The sequence below is a fragment of the Aythya marila genome (assembly GCF_965140915.1).
Source record: "Aythya marila genome assembly, chromosome: 19".
Classification (NCBI taxonomy): domain Eukaryota; kingdom Metazoa; phylum Chordata; class Aves; order Anseriformes; family Anatidae; genus Aythya; species Aythya marila.
The window spans coordinates 6905151-6930446 of record NC_139060.1 but is presented as its reverse complement, the minus strand read 5'-3'; the positions used below and the strand labels follow the sequence as shown (position 1 = coordinate 6930446).

General features: G+C 36.6%; 1 protein-coding gene across 4 annotated transcripts in view; it reads right to left on the bottom strand.

Moving 5' to 3' along the window:
* The window catches only part of AK8 (adenylate kinase 8), a 75695-nt gene that overhangs the window by 34331 nt on the left and 16068 nt on the right, over nucleotides 1–25296 (bottom strand). For all 4 annotated transcript variants that reach the window (XM_082775925.1, XM_082775927.1, XM_082775924.1 and 1 more), the window contains 6 exons: nucleotides 21732–21800; nucleotides 14994–15075; nucleotides 13268–13339; nucleotides 12686–12886; nucleotides 9823–9954; nucleotides 6808–6897 (listed from right to left, as the gene is read on the bottom strand). In XM_082775925.1, the coding sequence (XP_082632051.1) occupies nucleotides 6808–6897; nucleotides 9823–9954; nucleotides 12686–12886; nucleotides 13268–13339; nucleotides 14994–15075; nucleotides 21732–21800 (646 nt within the window). The remainder of the gene's footprint in view (nucleotides 1–6807; nucleotides 6898–9822; nucleotides 9955–12685; nucleotides 12887–13267; nucleotides 13340–14993; nucleotides 15076–21731; nucleotides 21801–25296) is intronic.

The following is a 25296-nucleotide window of genomic DNA, read 5'->3' as shown; positions in this document are numbered from 1 at the left end:
AAAGTGATATACAAGAGCCGTTAAATGTTCTGCTTGTCATAAAAAAACATTTCATACAGGAGCCTGATTCTGTATGGATGGCTCCCAGTGAATTAGAGCCAAAGCCAGAATTTGATATTAAACTCTGAAGACCATAAAAAGGGATGCTTCCAATGTATTTTCCCTTCCAGTTATCTCGTAAAAACTCATGTGATTTCCTCATCCCAAACTGCAAACAAAAACAACAAAAAACCACAAACAGAATCAAAGCCTTTTGCCCAGGAGCTAGTGCTGCAAGAAAAGTAGCAGGGAAGGAAATAAAACATTTCCAAGTTTTTTTTTTTTTCCAAATGACTGTCTGCAATAGAGATCAAAATAAATAAAAGGGCCGCAGCTTCACTCAAATCCATGAGGGCTTTTTGGCTCTTTGGTGGTGCACCATGCTCCCCCATGACAAAAACCGGGGACCATGGGCATGGTACTTTGTAACCTACAAAATGTTTTACTCCCTCTTGCAAACCCAGACTCCAGCATCACTACCCCTGTGAATTAAATGCCTAATACCAGCCTATTGATACTCCAGTGACAGTAAGAATAGTGAACAATGCTGCGAAACCAGAAGACTGGCAAAATTTACCTAGGCACAACCATAGCATCCACTGAGTGATCCTCAAAATTGCTCAAAAACAAAAAACACCTCACTAGCCTCGTAAAATCACACACACTGTATAGATATTTTCTGATCTGGATTCAAGGTGTTTTGTGTGTGTGTGTGTGTTTTAATCATAAATGGGATGGTCTTTAAAGGTACCTTTGCAGACCGAGTCTCCCCAGTTTCACTGCAGCCCTGAATACCTGGCAACCAGAAGTGACAATTTGATTGTTTGCATGTTGTGCAGAGTAAAGAAAAGATATTCCAGAATTTCAAATAAAGGAAATGGGGGGCTCTAATTTATCATATTGTAGTGATTCAACACATTAGAAAAAGAAGTAAAATTTGGGAAAGATGACAACTTACTGTCTACCTTCCTTCATGTAAAACTTTCTATTCTACAACCTTGCATCTTTTATTAAAATGTGGACACCTAAAACAGAAAAAAACATATATATTTAAATTTTATTTTGTTCTCTTGACCACCAATTTTCTCCTAGTAGGAAAAAAGTCTGCTACCTATTTTCCATAAAAAAAACCTTTGTAGCAGTCCCAGAGGAAAAGTCAAAAGTTTGACTTGAAAAACGGAGCTACTTCAAAAGCATTGTCAAACAGAGGTGAAGGTTTCTTAAAAATGCATAAATTAAAGTATGGTATATTCATAAATATGTCTGTAACTTTACATAGTATATTTGTGATTGAGGTGCATATATAGATGAAAATTTGCTATCATTATAAAACTAACTTAAAGTAGAAAATCAATTTGTTTATTAGCTACTGTTTGGACTCTGTGTGCATACGTACGTGTGTGTGTGCATGTGTGTGAAAAATGAAAGAAAAATGGAGAGTTTTTTTCAATAATAAAAAGGGAGTTGCACTGCAGGGCCCCTAAAGCTTGTGAAAAATTAAACTCGACGGATTCAAACTGTCCTATTTCCACTTCAAAAGAGAAGAGGCACTGAGCTCTTCCCAACTTATCTTCAAACGCCCAGCACCCTAGAAAGTTTCTTTAAAAAAAATAAAGTCTCTAGTTCCCCCAAGCACTGTACCCGTTACTGTAGCTGCTGTCTCTCCCTCTTCTAATTATACCCATGTGAGTCTATTAATCAACTTGTAAATTATTTAGAGAGCCATGCGCTGTCTTCAGCTAGTACAAACACACTGCATGCAAAGACTTGCTGAAAACCAATGGAGCTCCCAAAGGGTCTCTCTCCAATGTTCAGACAGCTTGCAGCTCGCCAGTACAGCGCTGTTAAAAACAAGAAATAACACTAAGCTTACCTCCTCAGATATAAAGATTTACTCAGCCTTTCAACTCTGAAACTCTTTGCAAGTTTTTAAACAAAGAGGAAGCTGCTCTATTGTCAAATCTTTACTTCACACTTAGTGATGAGAATATTAATTTGATGTCAAAAAAAAAAACAACCCACAAGTGCTTTCAGTGAGACTGTGATCACAATCACCAGGGGACCCCAACTTTCAGAGGCTACACCAAAAAGCACCCCTTTAAAACCATTCCCATTTAAAATAGGTGGGAAAATCCACATTTGTACAGTAATAGTTTTTATTAGAAAATAGTAGAAATTATGGAATTCCAGATTTTACCCCCCACATGAAGACTGCCATTGGGGACAGCTTCAGATATTACTACTTAAAAAATAGAAAAAGGAAGGGGAAAAACAACACAGATTGTGTGTGTTCAGCTCTAACAGGCTGCAAACAGTGCAACGTTATCTGTCTTCCATGAATCAGCTCTCTTTACTACCTGAATGTTCATTTTGGTGGGAAAAAAAAACATTACCCAAACTAATAGCAGTTTTCCCAGCTGAAAAGCAGAATCTTACTGTTTCAGGATTGTTTTTTTTTTTTTTTTTTTTTTTCTTCCTGTACTTCATGCTGTTGTCCTGTCATTTCATTTTTTCTTGGCTTCATTTATTGCAGCCTTGCAAACATATATTAATTAGCAGTGATCACTCCATGCTATTTCACCACAAAGACATGTAAAATTGAACAGATAGAATGGTATGCAAATTTCTTTTCAACTGACCAACACCAAAATGCTTTTGCTTCTATTTTCATTAATAAAATGCAAGCATCTCAAGGGGTAAGCACCAGGGACATTTTAAAAACAAACAAGCAAACAAACAAAAAAGATACGCTTTCTGCATTTTTTTTTTTGGTCTTCTCAGGTATCAAATTCTGGCAGACATCTTTAACAAGGTGAATGTAGACACTGCAGATAGAACATTAAATTAATACGTGCCCATGTTCTAGATGAGATCAGTCCAGAATGCAGGCTAGCCTTCCTCAGAATTACAGCAATCTAGATACACAAATTCTGCATAGAGGTCCTCATCAAGCCAGTGGGGCCTGTGTCTGGGCTATGTACGCATGCAGCATTTGTCCTGAATTACTCGAAGGGGAGGACCAGTCTGCAAAACAGTCTTTTCACTGCATTTCAGTAGGAATCAGACTGAGTGAATTAATTTATGTGAGTTGTCTTGCTGCCTGCAGAAGGGTCATTGCCTGGGAAAGGTCGCTGAGGTCGCCTCTTACTCCAAACGTTAGTCTTCCTGGGCTGCCCAAGCAAACGGTGTGTGCTAAATTCAGCTTTATTGACCGAGATTTAAACTAACTGCAGTTAGGGACCAGAAAACTGGTATCAGATTCCAGGGCTGGTAATTTTCTGCCCAGAGTATATTTAGCAATAATTGCCCACTATTCAGTGAAAAACACAATATATTAAAGGAAAGTCAGTGCATTTCAGATCAGTTGTCCAAGGAAGAAATCTGTGTTTATGACAGACAGAAAGCAGTCGGCTTGCTGAACTTTTAACTGGGAACACATTTTAAAATATCTAGTGTGCACCAACTGTAGGCTAGGATGTTCTGGGAATTAAAAATTTAATGGGCTCAAAAACGTCTGTGCTACCTTCATTAAGCAAAATAAATCACCATACTAAAAATGGGAAATTTTGTAAAGCAAGAGCTAAGGTCTTCATGAGAAAACGAACACTAGAAAATACAGAAAATGGGAATGCACTGAGTTGCCTTCTGGGGTGAATAATAGAATTGTCTGGGCTGTTCTTGAAATACATGTACTATACATGAAGCAGCAGTACAGGAAGAAAACAATACACAGAATGTTTGTGAATCCCAAAAACAAGAAAAGATCTGAGTTAGTCAACCAGAACTAGAACAGAATAGTCTGTGCACAGCCTCAGTAACTCAGTAATGAGTTAGATCTGAATAAGCTAGTTTTTGAGCCTTTTTATGACACCATGACGTGCCCTGTTGGCATATCTTGAATGACTAATTGTACGCAATCAGTTGTGTCCACAGGAAAGGAAACCACACTGAAATCAGTCCCCAGAGCAAGCATTTTAAGAATATATGAGGCATGCCTCTAGATTTTATGGCACTAGTTTGATTTTGACTAGCAATGATTTAAGCGCCACATTTCTTGTGGTCTATCTTTGTTTCAAGGGTATTCCGCGATGCTACCGCTGCCATGATTCCTTGCCCAAAGGAAGTATTAAGGTTACTTGGCACATAACTAGAAAAGCAACTAAAATTTTGAAGTTCTAATTGCTTTCACAGTTATAACACTGCAAAAGTCTGTATTTGTCCTGAATTACTGTTATTGGCTAAACTGATTAATAAAATGTGATTTTTTTGAATGTAGTCAGTAATACCGCAAGAATCTTGCCTCTGTATTAACCTGGCTGTGACTCTACAGTAAGGATTCTTTGCCCATCTTTCCTTCTCAGTACACTGTTCTTTCATTTTCTCCAAGGCTCTTGTGAGGGTATTAGTGAATTCTTGTTAGTGTTTACTATTGTAAATTCATTCTTTGTTATTCCTGGGAGAAGAGGATTAGCAAAATGACAGAACTTATTATTTCTGGCATTGTTACAGAATATTTATTTTTATTTATCCATTAATTTTGTAGTATGTCTCACCAAATAAAATATATGTGCATAGAACAAAAACAATGAGACTTTTTTTTAGCACAATGCACAGAAATATAGTTATGACTCCCATTAACATGCAGAAGCACTATACAGATTTATCCTTGCGTGTTATATTAAAAAATTCATCTAAATCTGAGATAATTTCTAATTTGGAGGAAGAAAGGAATTACAACTTCAATTTCATTTTCCTGAAACAAAAGCAGCTGCTTTGGACTGAGGATGTGCATATTTTTAGGACTAGCTAAACATTACCATCTGTACAATTATTTTACTCTACTGGGAATGCTTTTGATATCTCCTTCAAGGAACTTCAGTGGTTAAGATGAACTTCATAAAATACATACAGAGCATTTTAGCAAAGAAAGCTCTTAAAAGACTCATCTTTGAATATGCAGATCATCCAAACTCCCATTTCGACCATAACTGAAATCTAGAGAGGGAGATATTTACAGTGGCAGTCCTCTACTCCATAGGGATGAGAATAAAGTGAAATTACACTGTACACATAAGATTCTGAAATTAATGGATACCATCAAAAAGGCACGGGTCCAGAGCTTAAGATGCTCTCTATATGCGAGTTTGACTGCATACAAAAGTAGCCACATTCAGATCCGTTGGACTACACACATACAGAAGATATTTCCATGCCTGGGACACATCGCAATTAACAAAGGCTAAGATTGCTTGACTTTGAGCTCAATGGGCATTCTGGTTAGTTGAGCTGGTTAGTAGATTTCTAAATCTGAAATTCTCACCTAGAAAGGGCAGCCATGAGCCATTAATTCATGAGCAAAAGAAACTGGCAGTTGCTCACAGCCCATTACCCATTGATGTCTCTGCCTATGTTACAGAGGACCCAGGTCCTCTGTTTTAGGCTGCAGAGATTCATGATTTCCATTCCCACAGTCCCCACATCAGTTCCTAGTCTTGCAATATGGTGGCTGCCACAAAATATTAACGCATTGAACTAGCTGTATTACTGTATTAAGAATAAGTGCAATCATTCTCTAGAGATTAAGTTTAGAGATAAAATGTATTACCTTGTGGTTTGATGGAGGGATAGAATACCCAAAGCTGCAGGCTGCCAAAGGTCTTTTTGAAATGCTTAGAAAAGTACTGAATCTCTTGGTATGGTATCAAGGGAACCTCAGTTAATTTTATAGGCTCATGGTTCAGATCTGTGTAATTCAGTTGCAGAATTAAGCTATCATGAAAAAAAAAAAAAAAAAAAAGGACTTTCGAGCTTTCCATCTCACCAAATGGCTTTTCTCGCCAAAAATAAAGACAATGAAGACTTCTCTTTGTCCAGCGCATTTGCTCAAAATTCCATTAATATGGAAGCTTAACTGAGATTTCTCAATTTTCAGCAAGATCGTCTCCCTGTATTAGTTTCGTCAGTGGCCTATTGCCAGAAATAGGACTAAAAGTTCCTATTCCAGGCCATTGTAATATGGCAAAATAAACATGCTTGAACCCTACTGAAATATGACCTATCCTTTAGAACTATAGCTCTTTTTTAATTTTGAATATCCACCATAGAGAACTATCTTTGTGCAAAACAAGTAACAAACACATAAGTTTAAGTTGTTGTCCTAAGGTGCTTACAGTAGTTATGATTTATCTGAAGTCACATGCAGAGCCATCCAAAACCAAAATATACTTAGATATTCTTTGTGGTACTCCCCTCCTACAACCAAAAAGGCTGATAAAAATGAATTACACAAAACTTTATTTTTGAGTTAAAAATACTTGTGTGAAACTGGATGAATCTGCAGTAGCATTCTGCAAGTCAAAATCTCTATACAAAAGTATGTAGTCTTTATTACAGAGCTCTTGGAATTGAAATAAAAATGAAACATAATACTGTGCTTCAAAAAGCAGCTTAAACATTTTTAAATCATACGTCTATATCAGAATTCTGGTTTTGATTTAGAGATAAAAACCATGGAATTGAAATTTTGGGATGTGTACAAAAACACTGAATTTAACTGGAACGGTGAACTATTTGAAGATATTGAAGAGATTAAAAATCTAACTTATGTTACATAGTGCAAATAAGTCACATCTAATTGAAGGAATTAAACAACTTCCAGATAAATCTGATGCAATTCAGATTACAATCTGTGCAAGAAAAATTCACTCACGATGTATCTTTTCCCACAAATTTGTAACCACAGTTTAATGAGACAACAACGTGCCCTACCTGGGTATCCATTGTCAATATAAGGCTTAACGAGTTCTCCAAGTTTTGTCTTGTCTGCAACAGCTTCCTTTAGCAGTAGCCCACAGCAAACTAAGAAGAAGGAAGAACAAAAAGACACGAGGTTAAATTTTAAAAAGGAAGCAACAAAGAAAAAGAAAAAAAATACAGAAGCTGCATACTGGAATAAGGTCACTGAATAAAATAAAAGTTGTAGGTTTTTGGGGGTTGTTGTTAGGATTTTTTTTTTTTTTTTGGCCAAGCAGAGCAAAAAGCAAAGACTGAGCAGGGGAGAATACTGAATAAAAAAGAATACATTTGGCAAAGATCATATTAAAAACAGAGATAGAAAGAAAGATACTAATGAAATATGTTACTGAAATAGTAACTCAAGGGATTGCTGGTGTTTTTTCACTTTTTATAAAGTTATAATTACTGAATAAAGTTACACCTGCTGAACAGCATCTGAACTGCACTGCTGGAGGTGCAGGATAATACGCAGTTCAAGGAAGTGACTCACCGGATCATTTAATGATCATGCAAGAATTATATTTAAAAAACTGTGCTAATGCAATATTATCATTGACATCAAATACACAGAACACCAGGAGATGCAGATTTAAAGTTCTAGTCAGGACTGGAGAACAGGAAATACTGCTCCTTGGGGATTGTATAACACTTTTTGACCAAAGTTAATGAGTCTTGCTGCCCCCTGTGAGTTCACGTTACCTCATTTTACAGGGAGGAAACTAAGGCATGCTGAAGTTGCATGACATCACAGCATGTCCTAACTCCAGCTCATTTTTAGTTAATATTAGATAATAGTCACCATATATTATTACCTGACCTTTCAAATAACAATCCTAAATCAATTCTGCCCTTTCTGAAATCAATACCACCACCGTCAATGGCACCGCAGACTTAATGGCAAAAAGCAAGCCTTTTTATCTGTTTTATCACCGTTAAGGACACTGTTTGGCAAACATGAATAAGAATACAGGGACGTTTTTGTACAAAGTTCATTAAATTTATGTTTAAGTGACAAGAAATGAACACAAACTTTAACAGTTACCAGTTGTCCTGGAGAAGCAAATTGATATGCACAGCATAATGTGTAAAAAAGTAACAGAAATTCAGTGCACAGACTACAGTTTAAGACAACAGATACATATATGCTTAAATTCAATCCAATTTATGAGAATATTTAAACACAGGATTAAATTTTTAAGCCTGTGCTTTAGTCCCAGTGGCCTAATTGGGAATTAAGTGTGTGCTAAGTACTCTTCTGAAAACTCATGGTCTTCTGACTTTGTTTTAAATAAGTAATTTTTATATTTGGTTTACAGTGTACTTACAATAAAATTCAACAGATGGGTGAAGCAGTAGTAATGGTATTTAGTAAAAAGAACTGCAACTCTCTTATATAGCAGCTATTTAAAAAATGCAAATTTTGACCTAGTTGAAAACACTGAATCAAACTTGCAGCTTTAGAAATAAAGTTCAGAAAATAGTATTCGGAAACAAAAGAACAGTAATTTTTCAATGCACTGAGACAGGTTTTATTTTAATTACGCCAACTACATAATTATTAAAAATACAGCTTCAAATAAATCTAATATTCTATTTTTAATATGTAATGATAAGATACAACAGTAAAATACCTGATAGTGATAATAAAATAACTGATACGCATTTTATCAGTTTTATTTGTACTTCTCAATATTTTAGTATAGATTTTAAAATCAAGTAAATTTACCTTTTTCAAGTTCACTGGATAGCCATGTAGTCATATTTATGTGTGGTTTTTGTTTTTTTTTTTTGAAACTTTAAAATAGCCATAGTGATTTAAAATACCAAAATACTAAACCTAGACTAAACCTGCCAACCAATAGGCTGACAGTTTCATAGCTCTTTCCATGTGTTTAGTGGAAACACACATATCTACAATCTAGCCACCAGCTGGAATGACAATATGGAAAGCCCATGGCATTTTCTGAAGGTTCAGGTTTGAACCTGAAGAAATTTCTTTCTTTTTTTGAGGATATCTACAAAACTGGTAGTTGAGACCATTACAGCTCTGATCTTGAAGTTATTATTTACACTGAAAGCCAAATCCAAGGTCACTGAAATCTTTTGTTTGACTTCACCAGGTGCTCAAGGAAGACACCAGCAAACTGGCACATCTCTATGGACAACTGAGTTCCACTAATTAAAGAATGCCTCCAACATGAAAACCTACTACCTACCTAATTCTGTTTTGTTGCTTGTTTTTTTTTTTTTTTTTTTTTTCTCCCCTTCCTCATTTGGCATATGCTGAAATAATACTAATGAGACAAACAAACTTGCATTCACTTAACAAAGAGGATATGACTAAACAGCGAATTTTAGACACGTCAGACATTTGTTTAAAATGATTTATGGCTACTCCAGTATTAGATGATGTTATAGAACATGGACACATATTGCATTAATCCTGTCATCTAGCTATGTATTTGTATCACAGTACATTTTAATACTAGCAAGTTAACCATGAACTAGCCTCAAATGCAATTTTCTGAAAGAAAGAGAGCGTACTTCTCGATAATTGCTTCCTTTTCTAATATATTACTTCATATGCACAGAACCTGCATCTTCATCAAAGTTCAGAGCAAATTCTATTTTAAAACAAGTGCCCCAATTTTGGTCACACAGCTGCAACTACAGTGATATTACTCATGATCCACTGATCCACTGAAGAATTCATGACACTACAAGAACCTAACACACAAAAAATACTGAGGTAAAGGGTATAAAAAATGATGACTAAAAAAATGTTAGAGCTGGTTTGTCACAGAATGTATGCTCTATTGGTTTATATTTCTTCATTGAAGTATTTTTCAGTTCCCTCAAAAATTTGACATCCATAACAATGGGCAGAGAAATTTTATGAGCGAGTAGGAAAGACAGACAGCAAAAGATAAATGATCAAAAAGAGAGAAAGGGGGAATTGAGCAAAGTACATATTTACTGAGAACTTACTGTTGACAACACCGTATTTCTGAGCTATTAGTGCTGCCTGCAGGCTCTTCCCACTGCCTGGGGGTCCACAAAAGAGAATACGTGGTGTAAAGGGAGCGGCTGATCGGTGCCGTGTTTGGACATAGGTAAGAGCTAGAACATGACAGAAAGGCAAGAAATACAGTTTATATCCCATTTCTTTTTAAAAAATAATATAAACATTGAACAACTTTTCTCTCATTTTATAAGGTCATAATTATTATCATCATTTATTTTACAAATAAAACATCTAGAGAATCCAACCAAAACCAGGACTGATAAAACTGTCATGTCAGCAACTTACACTGAGGCACTTGAGAAATCTTACTATCATTATGCTCCCATACGTTCTTTCATCAGTAGATGTCAAATCATTTTAAAGAGCGAATTCAATTAATAATTGCTCTTTTACCATGTTGTTTTTAGCAGAAGTCATTTTTGCTTGTTAGGTACAATTTGACCATGCAAATTATAGAGGAATATAATTACATTTAATATTTTCTGCAGTTTCTGAACAAATATTTAGCTGTAAAAACTCAGGATGTTAACTTAATATGACATTTATCCAGCATTGTTTGTGATTAAGACTCCTGATTACATTATTATAGACCAGTAGCATATCATGTCACAACACTATATGGCATTGACAACACATTATTGAACATGATTTTATTTGTTTGTCCATCACTCTTGCATAACATGTAAAGGCTATTTGAGCTCTGATTCGAGTATGTTCGCTGGACATTATTCTTTCTTCTGCGTATAAAATATTACATTAATCAATCTAGAGACTGCAAGAGCCTTGGAAAGACCACAGGATATGTAAAGTACAATCATTATTGCTTCATTATAGAGACCTGAACTTTGTTGCAGTCTGAAAACAGAATGTGATAGACACCAAGTAGCTACAGGACACTGTGGACAAATTAGAATTGTATTTGGACACAGCAAGATTTACTCCCCATGTCCTTTTTCTGGCTAAAAATACCAGTAAAAAGAGCAGCTCAAGCTTTCCACGGACCATAGTTTCAAATGTAAAGGCTAAGCTCCCTGCCACTATGTCTTGACTGCCATTTCTACCCATGTTTAAAAGCAGCATGGGCACACCTACACATACCTTAATTTCCTCTGTAATTGCAGCGGATACAGCTAAGTGTTAGCCCAGACATCTTCAATTCAAATAAAAGAGTCTATAGACTAAAGAGTACGTGTAATAAAATGGTATTTTAGTCTAACAAATAGGATGGTCTTAGACATTAATGTTTGCATTAATCATATTCCTATATTAACAAAAAAAAAAAAAAAAGGATTGATGAAGAACATCATAAGTATTTTAACTACCGTGGTTAATGTATTGCTGCATACCACCTATTTTTTCTAAGGACCCTCTGCTACACTTCCGTATCATCATAATATCATCATAAAATCTTTCTTTAATAAAGCAGCAGCTCCAGGAAACTCCAGCTTCACTATTTCTAGATAGAGAATCTAGGGTATTGAGAAACTGACTCAAACTGCAAGCATATAGGATCATACACATCTCTTTCTCCTGCACCACAAGCTGTACCTGGGTAATGAATCTGATGTCACATATCCTAGCATACATTAGGAGTAAATCCATTAAAATTTAGTTTACAAAATTTTATAGCTGCATGAAATAATCCATTAAAATCCCAATACTGCTGAGAACTGATTTTTAAATCTTTGTCTGTAGTAAAAAAATATTTTAAAAGCCTGGAAAATCATAACAGAAAATAGTGCATTTGCTGCATAACGTATGAATAAAAACAAGTATCAGCTAACCAAGGAGTGCTCTAGATATTCTGAACATTTTCCATAACCCTGCGTATTGAAAAGCAGAAACATTACAGGCAAAGCACCCTGCTTACAAATGATGCTTAATTTGCAGTAAATAACCAAGTTAATTAGGAGTAATGATCCCCTAGACAGTCTCCACATCTAATTATTCTTAAAAAAAAAATCTGGCTGCTTGATGCACTACAGAAAAAAAGATCTAGAGAGGATTTTTTCATTCCAATTTTCAATTTATCTCACTACATTATTAATTAATAATAATTAATATTCAGGCACTCACATTTTTATTTACAATTCAAGGCATGAATTCTTTATGAATGATGATATGAACTTTTAAATTTAATTAAGTAATTTAGAGGTAATTAATGTGTAAATTCATAATATAAACTTCCTACTTGTTTATTTTAAAAGTGCAGCACTTGTCAGTAAAAAAAAGACCTTTTTGAGATGCAAAATTACTGGGATATAACAGATCATCTACAGACTGACAGCTACAAAGTACATTATCAATTGGTCTTTCTGGCAGTTTCCTTATTTTCTTCTTGAAGAATCAACATTAGAAGTCAGACTGCATTAAAGTCAAGCACAGGCAAACAAGAATTGTTGAACAGAAAAGCTATGAGTGCAAGCAGCTTTTAAATAATGAAATGTTACCAGCTTTGAACTACTCCTATTTCTTATCAGACTTGTGGGAGGTACTAGTCCTTTGGGGGATTAGCAGTTGAGCCACAATGCAACCTTCAAGAAATGACTCTCACAAAAGTAACCGTGACATTTTCTCTATCGAGTCAGCTGTTCCTTGGAAGGACAGTGGAACTAAGACTTTCCAGTTATCTGCTCTTACTCTAGTCCTGTAAAAATAATTATAAGAAACAGCCCAAACTATGTATTAAAGAGAACAAAACTTAGCTGGGAGCCATCTGTGTTGGCTAAACGTAATCCTAATCCGATGAACTGCCTCTAACAGCTAGGAGCTACCTTTCAGATATGAGTTTATCAACTACCATTTACCATAAATATACAAATTTACCTTGTGATATGACATCCATGCAAGGCTGATCTGCATTGACTGATTTCAAAACTTTTTGATAGATCTGGAACACCCCAGGGAAGTTTCTGTGATATTCCAGCAGTTTCTTTGACATCTCCTGCTCAGAAAGATCTTCTGGTTTCACCAAACGTTGTTGTATCACTGGATCACTTGGCCAGTCAAAGGTCGTATGGTACACCTCTAGAAGAGAGAGGGTGATTAGGATCTACGAGGATGATTTAATAGGTCTTGCTCAGCTCCAGCAGGTTTCCTATACAAAATCAAGGTCTGTGTTTAAGCTTCAGATTGTGGCACAAGTGATAATCTGTGCACTACCCTTGTTGAGGCTATAGCCTGCTGTTTACAGACTCAATAGCGAGCTTTAACTTTTCGCATATTTTATTGGTACAGAAAATAATGCAATGTCAACATATTTTTTTTTTCCAAAACTGTTTATACTTAGAATTATAAATTCCTACTTGTTTTTAAAATAATGGTATTATAATGCTGGTATTATAATGCTTCTGGGACCAAGCAACACTCCAGTTTCTAGTGGAGAACAGGAAGAAACAAATACTGCACCTTCTGTGAAGGGATCAAGCCTCTTCCCACTGTTCCGCTCAATCAGCACAGTGTCTGCAGCATAGAGCACAACTAGACCCCCCCCCCCAAAAAAAAAAAAAAGAAGAAAAGAAAGAAAACAAAAAAGCATAGCTCGTTAGTTGTTATATTTCTTGTAGCTATTTTAATGTATCCTAGTTTTAAAGATGAATGGATGCATTTCAAACACGCTTGTCTCCATTTGTCTCATTATTCTCCTTTACCAATATTCTACTTGCAAATACTTAATTCCACTTTTAATCAGAGTTTTTCCTCTGTCTCCTAAACAGAACAGTGGGAAAAAATACACATTAATAATACCCCAGTACCCATGACTGCTGGATGTCCCAGACATCCATATCAATTAACAAGGCTCTCCCTCACTTACATTGTATCTGGAACCAAGGACAGAAGCACCGGTAGATCACTTGGTACTGATTCTCTTCTATACCACAAGCAATCACTTTTCACCCAGCTACTTTGGTAATGAAACTGGTGAAACTTATTTTTGGATAACCTCCCAGAAAAGTGTTCAAACTTGATTAGAAAGCATCAAAAGATGGAGAATCTGTCAGTTCCCTGGGTTGCTTTTGGCTAATCATCCTCACAGTTAAATGCTGTAATTTAATTACTGTTTTCAGTGCATTTTATTACAGATTTCAAACCAGTTCTTCTTATGACTTTCTGCACTGTATCAAATATCACTTTCAGACACTTTTCTCCCTATTAAGGTACTCATACACAGTAAATCTCATCTCCTCTCAATCTTCTTTTTGATTAACTAGACAGACTGAGCTTTAAGATTCTCATTCAGGTCTTGGTTGCACAGATATAATTGTGAGCAAAACTTGACTTCAAATGTTATTAGCTATATTAAAAATACATGCAAGTACTAGACATTAAACATTTTTGCCTAGCTCTATTGCAGTGATTCTGAATTCTTCATTAACAGTCAAATCTCATCCAAATCAAATCCAAAGTGACAATTCATCAAGTTCGCTAACATTCTGGCAAGTTCACTACCCACTGGCAAGCTCTACATTTCTCACTTCACCCTGTAGTCCACATAATTATCATCATTTCTTACATTCTGAGTAGGTTCTCTATATTAATTTGGGACAACTGCCTGTTCTAGGTGGCAAGGGCAGCTGTCAAGGTCTTATCTACCAGTGCTTTGCCAGTAAAGAAATGCTCCTCACAAATCAAGTTATAATCCATCCACACTAAAAGGTCAAGTTTAAAATCATGACTGCTCCACTTTGCAGTTTGCTAAGTTTGTACTCTATAATTCAACAAAAGAATGATTTTTATTTAGGGGATGTGGAAATGGTTTTGGTCTGAGAATCACTAAGGAGATTTAGAGATTGATTTAGAGATCTAGAGATTGAAGTCGGAAAAAATGTGGACCCACATCTCGTACAGAAGCAAAGCTACAATCAGCTGCTTGAAGATACTTGCTGGAGTTGTCCTGAATTTACAGAACTCGATTGTGTAGGAATACAGAGGTTTATGCATAAAAGACAGGATTTAAAATCTTTCAGGTTACCTCAAGGTTTTCAGTGAATCTGAACCATATAGAAATATAATTCTGCTGTCTCATGACTCTGTCTTCAATATAGGTATTGAATTTATTGAGAATGTTTGGGGAAAAACACTTCCAGGCTTTCACCTTCTGGTCACAATCACACATAAACCTTGCACTGCTTACCAACATGCCTAGGAATGATGCCAGATGATTGCAGCATCCACGCCTGTTCCTGATTTTCAGGGAAGCCTTCCAAAATCCAACCCTGTTGAACAAAAACATTAAAATATTATCGGTGCTGATAGAGAAAATACAAAACGTAGCACTAAATACTGGTACTATTTGCACAAAAAACGCCTCGTTCTGATCTCACAATGTGACGATGTTTGTTATGGGTGCTTGCGATAGAAGAAAGAAAACATGGAGCACTGATGTTTTTATGAAGTGGCATGCAGTAACACCACTGCCACAGTGCAATGGGCATTTATGTATTGTAACAATGATTTATTTTTGCGTGTTTCAGTCTTAAAAAAGAAACTTCTCTTTTGAATAAAAACAATTCAAAACAATTTCTACAGTTTTGAAATATTCAAAAGGATACCAGCCCACACTGTGTATAAAAAAGAGGCTAAACAAATTTAAAGACAGATTTAATGCCAAGAACGCTGAGGAAAATATGCACGCTTTCATTATTTTCTTAAATTATACAGGAAAACTCACAGTAATGGAACCAGCGTTCCCAAAGCTAATGAAGCAACAGAGCAAAAGAAAGGAAAAAGAAAAAAGAGCCTTTTGCTCCCTTAAGTCCTTGTTATAGCCAGCTAAGTGTTGGATTGAGCATCTTTAAAAAAACATTTACAGATCTGTGAAATACTGTAGAAGAGCTGCAGCCTCACTCAGTTTCTGCATGATGCAGTGTTTGAGATCTAATCCACTTCCCAGTCTCAAGTCTGAATCTTCTAAACTTTCTCTAATTTTTCTATTATTCACTTAACTACACGTGTCCTTGTCACTACCTCATCTTTCCCTAATAATTCTGTGATACTACAATAAATCTGAAAACTATCTTTGTCCTGAAATAAATAAGATACTTTAATATTGCATTAGCTAGCAATCATTATCATCTCCCACATATTTCTGAAGCTCTGTCAGTATGGGGTCCAAAGGTTTTCGAAGTATTTCCGCATATCTCCATGTCTTCTGTGGGAGGAAATTGGGACCTTCCAATTATATAAGAAAATAGAGTAGACTACTTAAAATTCTTTAATTAGCCTGGTTTCGGGAACATGTCATCCTGCTGATATCTGTAGAATACAAGAGACTTAAGAAACTGCAAGCCATTTTTGCCACTCCCAGTGTTTGCTCTATCGAATTAGAATGAACTGCTGTCTAAGGTCACGCAGGTGCTAAGAAATCAATTTATCCCTTGGGACTTGCAGGAGGCAAGGGTGCACAATATTTTTAGCAGTATGCTAGGAACTTCAGCGCTAGTTCTGAATATATTGTGTTTGTACAACATATATATAGGCCCACATCCTTTTCTAGGGAGAAATGGCATCAGAGGTTGGAAGCCAATAAATCTATGCCTATTTACACAGACTACAAATCTGACTCATTTTCTTCACTCCAAGTGCAATACTTTTGGAAACTAAACAAAAGAAAAAAATCACAAAACCACCACACCACAAAGCCATTCCTTCTGATGTCACTACAGCTTATTGCTCAAAATCAAATACTGAGCAACAGGCAGTAAATACAGATTCTTTTTAACAACGTCAGCTTCAAGATGCTCATACACAAATTTCAAAGGTCCTTAATGCAGGCAATAAGGAATTTTATAAAGAAAAGTTTTTGCAGTATAATAAAGCATAGCTCAATAAATAGCTTCCTGCCTGCATTTCAATGCATTAAGCAAATGCATAATAAACACACGCTACAAAAATAGTTAGCATTTTGGATCTTATTTCCAAAGGTCTCTGAGTTCCAGGGTATCAGTCAGTCCCTAATTAGAATACATTATCCATCTACTTGACACTTCAGTGAAATGTCTATTCCACCACAGAGCTGCAGCTTTGTTCAGAACAGGTTTATTGATATTCTGCTGCATTCCCTCTCCATACCCCCAGTGGCTTGGTTCTGTTTTATCACACATCAAAAAGGCCGTATGCTCAGGGCACCCCATGCACAGCTCAGAGCTGGAGGTCTGAACAGCTGCAAGTAGTATGGTATCACAGGAGGGACAAGCTCCAAGCAGATGTCACAGATAAAAAAAAAAAAAAAAAAAAAAAAAAAAAAAGTAAAAAGGAGTGTGGCTTGGGAACTAGCAAGAGGAAGCAACACACAGCAGAGCAAGACCTGACTTAAAATATGCCTATCATGCTTTATGCAAACACTGGTCTTTTTTTGCCCTCCTGACTATCATTAAAGTGTAATTAGTAACTTCACATAGTAAATTTGTTTCTTTAAGAAGTCATTTATTTTTTGTTCTTGACAGCGGTAACCTTACATCCAAGCACGGATTGCACCTTACCACATCAAGGGTGGAACAAAAGCTAAAAGTGAGGATTTCCATGGTGCCGTACTCTGTGGTCACTGTTCCCTCTCTTTCAGCTGGAGACCACAAGCCTTTTCGACGTGCAGACTGCTGTAAATACTGCATTGTGCTGGTGCCTTAATGCCAGGTGAAGTGCTCCTGGGAGACCCATGCCACACAGATATCAGCAACTAGGAACTGCATTCAAAGCCATCACTTTCCTCTCCAGATTTGAGGAATCTGGAGAAAGGAACACCTCGAGGTCATTCTGAAACGTAAATCTCATTCCTTCGCTGGCACACTGCTCTCTGCTGTAAGTACATACCAAGCCCATGCACTTTCACACTTTCCACCCCAAAAATGATGACTTAGATATTCAGTTCTCTTGTTATCTGACCAGCACAGCCTCAATTTTTTTTATTTATTTATTTTTACAAAATACAAAACTGACACTGCCTTAGAATTGCAAAAACAGCAAAGGGCTAGCACCAAGAAGTAATGCTGAATAACATGGCATGTCCAAAAGAAATCTCAGCCACAAGCATGGAGCTCAAAGATCACAAATAGCTCTGCATTTAGCAAAACAGGTCATCACAATAGTGTTTCCACACCATTCAGTATCTTTGAAAAAATACTACATGTCTTTCTCTGCTAAAATCAGTAATAGCTAATAGCTTTGTGAGCATGGATCCAAAACTGACATTTTCAGATAACAGCAGACTGAGTGCGGGACAAATATTGCCAACCCAGCTCCTGCAGTCTGTCAACATTAGCAGTACAGATGATGGAGAAGCTCCAACTCTACCAAATTTTCCACTAGAAAGAAACCTCTTATTCCCACATACAAAGTATTTGTAGCTTCAGTAAGCTACAAAGCTAAAAAATAAAAAATAAAAATGATGGTGAATAGGCCTATTTTCTCCCCAGATGAATCTATGTAACATCACTGTCTTTGTATGGAGTTTCACAGAGACAAGATGATAATCTTTATCTGTCATGGTAAAATCAAAAGAACCGATAGCCATTGCTCTCTTTTCCTTCCCTTTCTTCCCTTTCAATGACAGCCACCACTCTTCTGAAGTGTTTAATACTAACCAGAAATAATTCTGCCTCTATTCATGTGAATCATTGGCCTAAACTTAGTTTCTAAATGGTTGTAAGGCAGGATTAAGGTTGCTCAGCTCACTCGCTCAGAAATTCATCATGTAGCAATCTCTTCGCTAGCCTTGCCCAGTCCTGTGCATTCCCTCCTCAACACCAGCAGCACTGGGAGTTAGGCAACAGCCAGAGGTGCTATAACCAACACGTACTAACCCTGAAAGATGAAAAGTCTTCCTATCAACTTCACAAGTCCCAGGATCTAACATAATGCTCGCAATAAGTTTTCTGTGTGTGCTGGAAGACCTACCCGTCTGATCCCTCACAGTCCTAACTACATTTGTATTAGAAGAACACACAACAGAGTCTCAGCAGAGCCGTTGATCAATAAAAATGTTCTCCTTGGAGAATGCCCGTGACATCTATAAACCTGTGAGTGTCAAAACAATGGCACAAAAAATTCTGTATTTCTACTGTCAGTGGGATGAAAGCTGTGCAATTAATGCCAACCCAATGACACCACAAGGAGAAATAAAACAAACAGCTGGTGGTACTGTGGTCCAACATGCAGCTCCTAGTCTATTAACATTTTCAGCAAAAAAACGCTGACTCATGCTTTGAGAGAGCTGGCATAAATCTGCTCAATGAAGAACAAAATCCATAGCATTAACTTCATTTCCAATCATACAGGGAAAACACGGCAATTGTTAAACTATTATTATTAGCACAACCAGAGTAGCTGTTAATGTTAAGCCAAGGCACTGTGTTTGGGGACTGAAACCAGCCTAAAGCCTGGCAGACAGTGATCAGAAAAGGCGGTTTCTCTCTTGGGTTTATCATCTTTCTAACTTACCTTTAAGGTGTAAAGATATTTTAAACACACACACTACAGAGGAAGTTTCAGTAGAGAAAGATGTTGCCACAAAGAGACAAAGCAGTAAATCTTAGTATCACCTGACTTGCTCTATATCCATGCTATCTCACTGTGTTGCTTCCATACAAAATGTTGACATTCACAGTCTTTTGCTGCCCATCTGATCATATATCCCGAGCTGACAATATTGGTTTCTCAACGATGTTCCTCACCTACGCTGCAATTCAAAAGGCTGCAAAAATGAACAAGATGGTGTAGCATATATGCATGCTTTTAAACATGTCCTTCTGCCAAGTAAAATAGTCTAGTCTAAATTTAGTACAGATAATCAAATACATTAAATACTACCAGATGTTTGGTTTGGAGGGCTAAGTAACAATTATGAGTCAAAATGAAATAAAATAGCACAGCTAAAAAGATCTTCACAAGAAACTAGGCAGACCCAAATAATTCTAGCAGAGTGACTTGCAATGCAAAAGTTAAATTCTCGTTTGCAAATTCAAAATGGATAGATCAGATGTGGAGTGAGGTGTACAGTATTTTCTACAGAAAAACTGACAATCCTTTTCTAAACATACAGGTTTTCTGCCAATCTCTACTCCTTTTATTACATTTCATAACATAAATACCAACAGGTAGTATCTTAACTTCAATTCCCATGCAAACAGTGGAATATCTGATGGGATGGGTCAAAGTTTAGCTACTGCTAGTTTTAACCTATTGCTTAAGAAGAGCAGCATACCAGCTATTTGCTGTTTGCAACAGAAATATGACACAGACATGTCCTCTGGCAAACCTACCAGGCAGGAACCATTTAAGAGATTACACCTCCAGCTATTCATTACCATCCTGATCAAGTTATCTTTTCCACAGTTCATACACTGTCATTGACCATCGGATCTAGTTTACACAAGGCAGGTTCACTGAAAGACACTTCCATCTTTGAAAGATGAAAGACACTTAAGCTAAAATAGCTGGCTTTGCACTGAAGCATGAGACAACCTCTTTGGCAACTGTTTATGTTACCTGAGCTGTAAAATCAGAAAACCTTCAATCAGGGGCATAAAACAACGTTTTGAATTCTTCTTGCTAGTTTTGTTATTGTTTTAACACACCTATAGACATCTCTGTGCTACAAAATTGCTGTTCTAAGAGCTACAAGGCAATGACCTAGCCCCCTAGATCATTTTGTTTGACATGGATAGAAGGATCCAGACTGCAGACCATTTCAGACTACAGCAAAAATCAGAGACAGAGAGAAGCAAAGGAGATAAAGCTTTTAGCATGTCCAATTTCTTCCAGTGGCTGATGCTGACACAGCTTTAAGAAGCAATTTTCACACTTCAATGAAACATTAATTACTGGCCCCACTTTATTCAATCAATAAAGCAGATGATGATATCAAGTTGCAGCATATTTTAATAAAACTGTGAGCCTTGCAACATCTCTCTGAGGTCAGAAAGTATCAGTTCTCCTCTGACTAGCAGGTGAATAGACAGAGTACCTGTTCTGAGAACTTGTACTGTTTATTTGGAAAAGTTGTTCAGTCCTTCATGGATGCAACACCTGCTTTGCACTATGGACTTCTTCCTTTCAAGATTACATCAAATAATGTATGTTCTGTATTTTGGCACAGATTCTTTAGGAAGAGGTTTTTATCATTACAAACTTGTCTCTTACAAATAATTCTTTATAATGGTCTGATTGAGGACTCGATAAGTGATAGGACCTGAGATTTTAAAGGAAACGTGTAAAAGAGATTGTTTTCCTTGAGTCCAGACATTAATTTCAACCAATATTAATCTACTTGAGACCTCTTTTGGTTCTATGTTAAAAGTCTTTATTTATATTAAAACTAATCACACTGGGGAGTAGGGAGGGGAGAAGGAAAGCCATACACTTGTGGATACAGCCAAACCTATCCAGTTGCCTATTTGTGTAAGCTAACAGTGAAGATATTAATTATTACCTAGAATATATTCAAATGCAGTGTTTACTCAGGAAGAAAAAGAAGACAATAAGAAAGCAAGAAAATTGAAATGAGTAACATTAGACTCTTTCCCCCCTTTCCTCAATAAGAGTTAAAATCTTAACATATTGATTTTTATATATTTTCTGTTTATCTGTTTTGTCCACTTCAACTCTGCCAGTTGCCCCAGGCAATCAACAAAGCTATGCTTGTTCAGCCTTTGATCATCTCAGTGCTAGAAGATTAGCATATGCATACTCTCATTCTCCCCTTCATCCTGTTAATAAAGCTCCAAACTCCCTCTGCTGATGTTCAAGAAAGCAATCCGCTCCAGAGCCCCCAATGATTTGCCCCCATTCCCTCCTCTGCTCAGGACTCAGAATGCTAACTACTATGCACGAGTTGTGTAAGTGCTTATCCACCAGTCCTCTGAGGAGCAATTCTTACTTGTTTGATGCAGTCCACGTTTGACAGACGTTCCTGGATCAGATTGGCCCAAAGCGCGTTGGGAATTTGCTAAAGAAAGAACAAAAAAAAAAAAGGCTGCATATTCACAATTGAGTTCAAAAGGAATTTTATCATGCAGGCACATTCCGGTTAAAGGTGAACTGAGATGTCTTCCTGAAATAAATAAATAAATCAAACTGTATCAGTCCCAAGTCATTAACATAATATATCAGAGTGTTAATAAGGGCACAAGAATCAGTGTTAAAGGTAAGCTGAACACATTTCTACTTGCCAAAGCCTACATCCATGTTTTTTCCACACCAGCATGGAAGCAGCGCCAAGTTTTGCAGGCTAACTACCACACCGGACATCAGACTGACAAAGGCTTCCATAAGAACATCGCATCCACAAGCAGTGCCTTTACCACAAGTACCTGACCCACTACTTCATACCACTACTGCTGTATGCACTGACATACTACCAGCTGTCACATGTGAGAAGCACAATCTCCAACGCAGCGCAGATTAACACAGCATAATTTTCAGGAAGAGGAAGTTATTTTCATAGTTTCTGGTAACTCTCACTCTCTCATCATCTATAAAGTTTATTTAAAATACATTTTAATGTTAAAGCTCATTGTAATGTTAATTTAAATGACGGAGACTGTGAAATGGAATTGACATTGTATGTATCGAGATGTTCAGAAGTGCTGGTTCTTTCTGTGACTTTTACTTCGCCCATATCTACAAATGTTATTTGCTATTGGACAGAAGAACAGATCGTTTACAGATCTATAATTTTTCCACCTCTAATATTTAGTCCGTTATTACCTCAGATTTCCTGATAAAAAATTTAAAATAACCTTTTTTCCTTCTTGTAAGAAATTTTCTTCACTGTCTTGTTAACTTGGGCCTTCATTCAATGCTGAACTCCATTGAACAAACTGCTAATGTAACGTGATAAAGTTTAAACCTTTGGTGATGCCAGTCAGAGAAGATGTTCAGTCAGAACACCTTGTCTTCGTCTCATTTATTTTGCCATTACTCATAAAAAAAAATCAGCAGTCAGATTCTCTACCTCCTGATGCATACAATTATCTCACCTAATGATGTCAACTTGACTCTTTCTTCCCAGCAGTTTCATATATTGTGGGCTTCCAAAAGAAGAGTATTTCTGTAGGGTTACATTATACTAAAGGATGTAGATAGATGTAGCAGAAATGTGGCTGTCTATGCTGAAAGATTTCATAACTCTCCTTCACTAGATCACGAAACAATTTCACCAGGAGCAGTGGGAACGCTACCACACAAGTCACTACTTTAAAGTAAAGTGGAAAAAGCTCTCCAGAATACACAAAAGGAAACAGTCCAAAGCTGGCTGTGGAATGGTCAAGGTGGCCCAGTCCTATGGTGGGGTTTCTTGTTTTGTTTATCTCAACTGTCCCCTGTTCTCAGTGCCTGTCCTAATATCAGCCATTCATAAGGCAACATTCAAGCAGGTAAAAGAGAAAAAGGGAAAGAAATTGCTGTGTTTCTTGAAAGTCAGCAGGTCCCATAGGGTGGTGCGTCAAAGCCTCCTGCAGCCTCTCACTGCTGGAGCCTGGGTCTGTGGCTTTGAGTCTGTCACCTTCCAAAGGTGCATCACGCTGCTATCAGAAACAGCTAGCGTCTTCCTTCCTTCTTTGATGTGTCATGTCAAGACAGGCTAGCAACTGCCGGGGGTCCACTCTGCTAAGCCCTGCCAAACCAATTTAAACCAAAAGTGTACTACCTTCTTTCAGTGCAGTGGTATGCTTAGCCCTCTTTTGAGCAGGTTTTATTGCACGAGAACAATCAAGGACATGCATGTGGGTATTTCTGTGCTTTAGTTACTTCTGCTCTCTGGGGCTCAATTCCAGCCTCATTTCCTGGTCAGTTTTCCTCCTGCTGAGCAATGGCCTACAAAATCACTTTCAGTAGGTTGCTTGCAGACTGCCTATTTATTCAGCTAGAAACCATTCAATCTGTTTTATCATATACTATGTTTACATTTTTTTCTCATAAACACATTAATATATCATGATAGGTGGGATTTCTCCTCCCAGAAATCTGTAAGAGTGGACAATGATACATGTGCATTTGGTATAGTATTCTAGAATTGTATCTTATCTAAGGCACACTGAGACTGTCCCAGTATCCAGTTTGGTTAATGAAAGACCTTCTGCTTGAAATATCAAACTTTCCAAAAGCTATGGGATTTTGCTTATGTCCATACCACTTTTTAAAACATACTAGTTTGATCAACTGTTTCCATACTGCCAAAAAGCAGTACTTGTTCCTGATTAATTTTAAATGTTCCATGTTGTTTCAGGGACATCACATTCCATCTTACATTACTGTAAGTAGACAAGATGTGTTATAGAAATCTTTTCATAAAACTGCTACACTTTTTGTTTAGTGTGAGAAGGGAAAGCACTTTCCCTAAACGTTTCCATAGGAAATTTTGGATATGTTTATTCTGAAAATCACAAATGTTTACACTTAGCTTGTTTAGATGAATACACACAGAAGGCTGATCTTTAAAAAGAAAAGTATACACAAGACTGGAACAGTTCCTATTTGTTTGTTCATAGTGACTTCTTGAATAGAACACTGAACATAGATAGATAAGGATGCCTTGGGTTTTCCTCTCTTCTGTTTCTTCTTAAAAATCATGGGGGTATGATGCAATTGTAGTGCACTTTTAAATCATGAAGTAGTACACAAACACCCTAACTGCAATTTAATATAGCAGTAAAAGCAAACTCATCCTGCAAAGCCCAAGTTACTTCAACTTCTTATTTTATCCATCTAACATGCGAAGTGAAACATGCAACAGCTTATCATTAGACTTCTCTATAGGAAAAACCTGAAGGTGCTTTCTATTAACATTATAATAACTAGAGATGAGGGAATAATTTGCAATGATTTATCAAAAAATGTAGCCTCTTTTTCTGTTCATGGAATATTTATTAGTAGCTCATGGTTTCTGAAATTTATTGAATATTCAAAAATATTTTACTTAGTTTTGGAATATTTTTACATGTAGAATGTTCACAATTTGCTTTGAACAGTTCAATTCACTACTTCAGCTGTGCTCATTAGTAAGTGGCCAGGTGAGTTAGTGGATGACTGCAAGTCCAAATTTAAAAATTGAGCTTCAGAGAATAATAATGTATTTTAAATACTTTTTCCATCAATTCTTGTGCCAGTAAAACTCAAATGTTCTACTCTTCACTAGAAGTAAAAAGAGCTGAAAGCATGGCTAAAGAGATGTAAGTAAAATACGAGAACAAATATTTGCAGACCTTTTTGTAGCATTTGCCCAAATCTAGTAACAGTGGCCTACTGACCTAAAAATGAATGACCTTTGGCATCAGGGTTAATTTAGCCACAGTAACCTTATACCCATGAAACATTCCTCTAACAACATTAAATTGTGTTATGTGATCTTCACACCAGACTTCCAAAACCACAGTCTTAATTCATGCTTTTCCTCTTTCCATTTATTAAATTGCTTTGGCCAGGACTGCAACTTTTTAATGCCT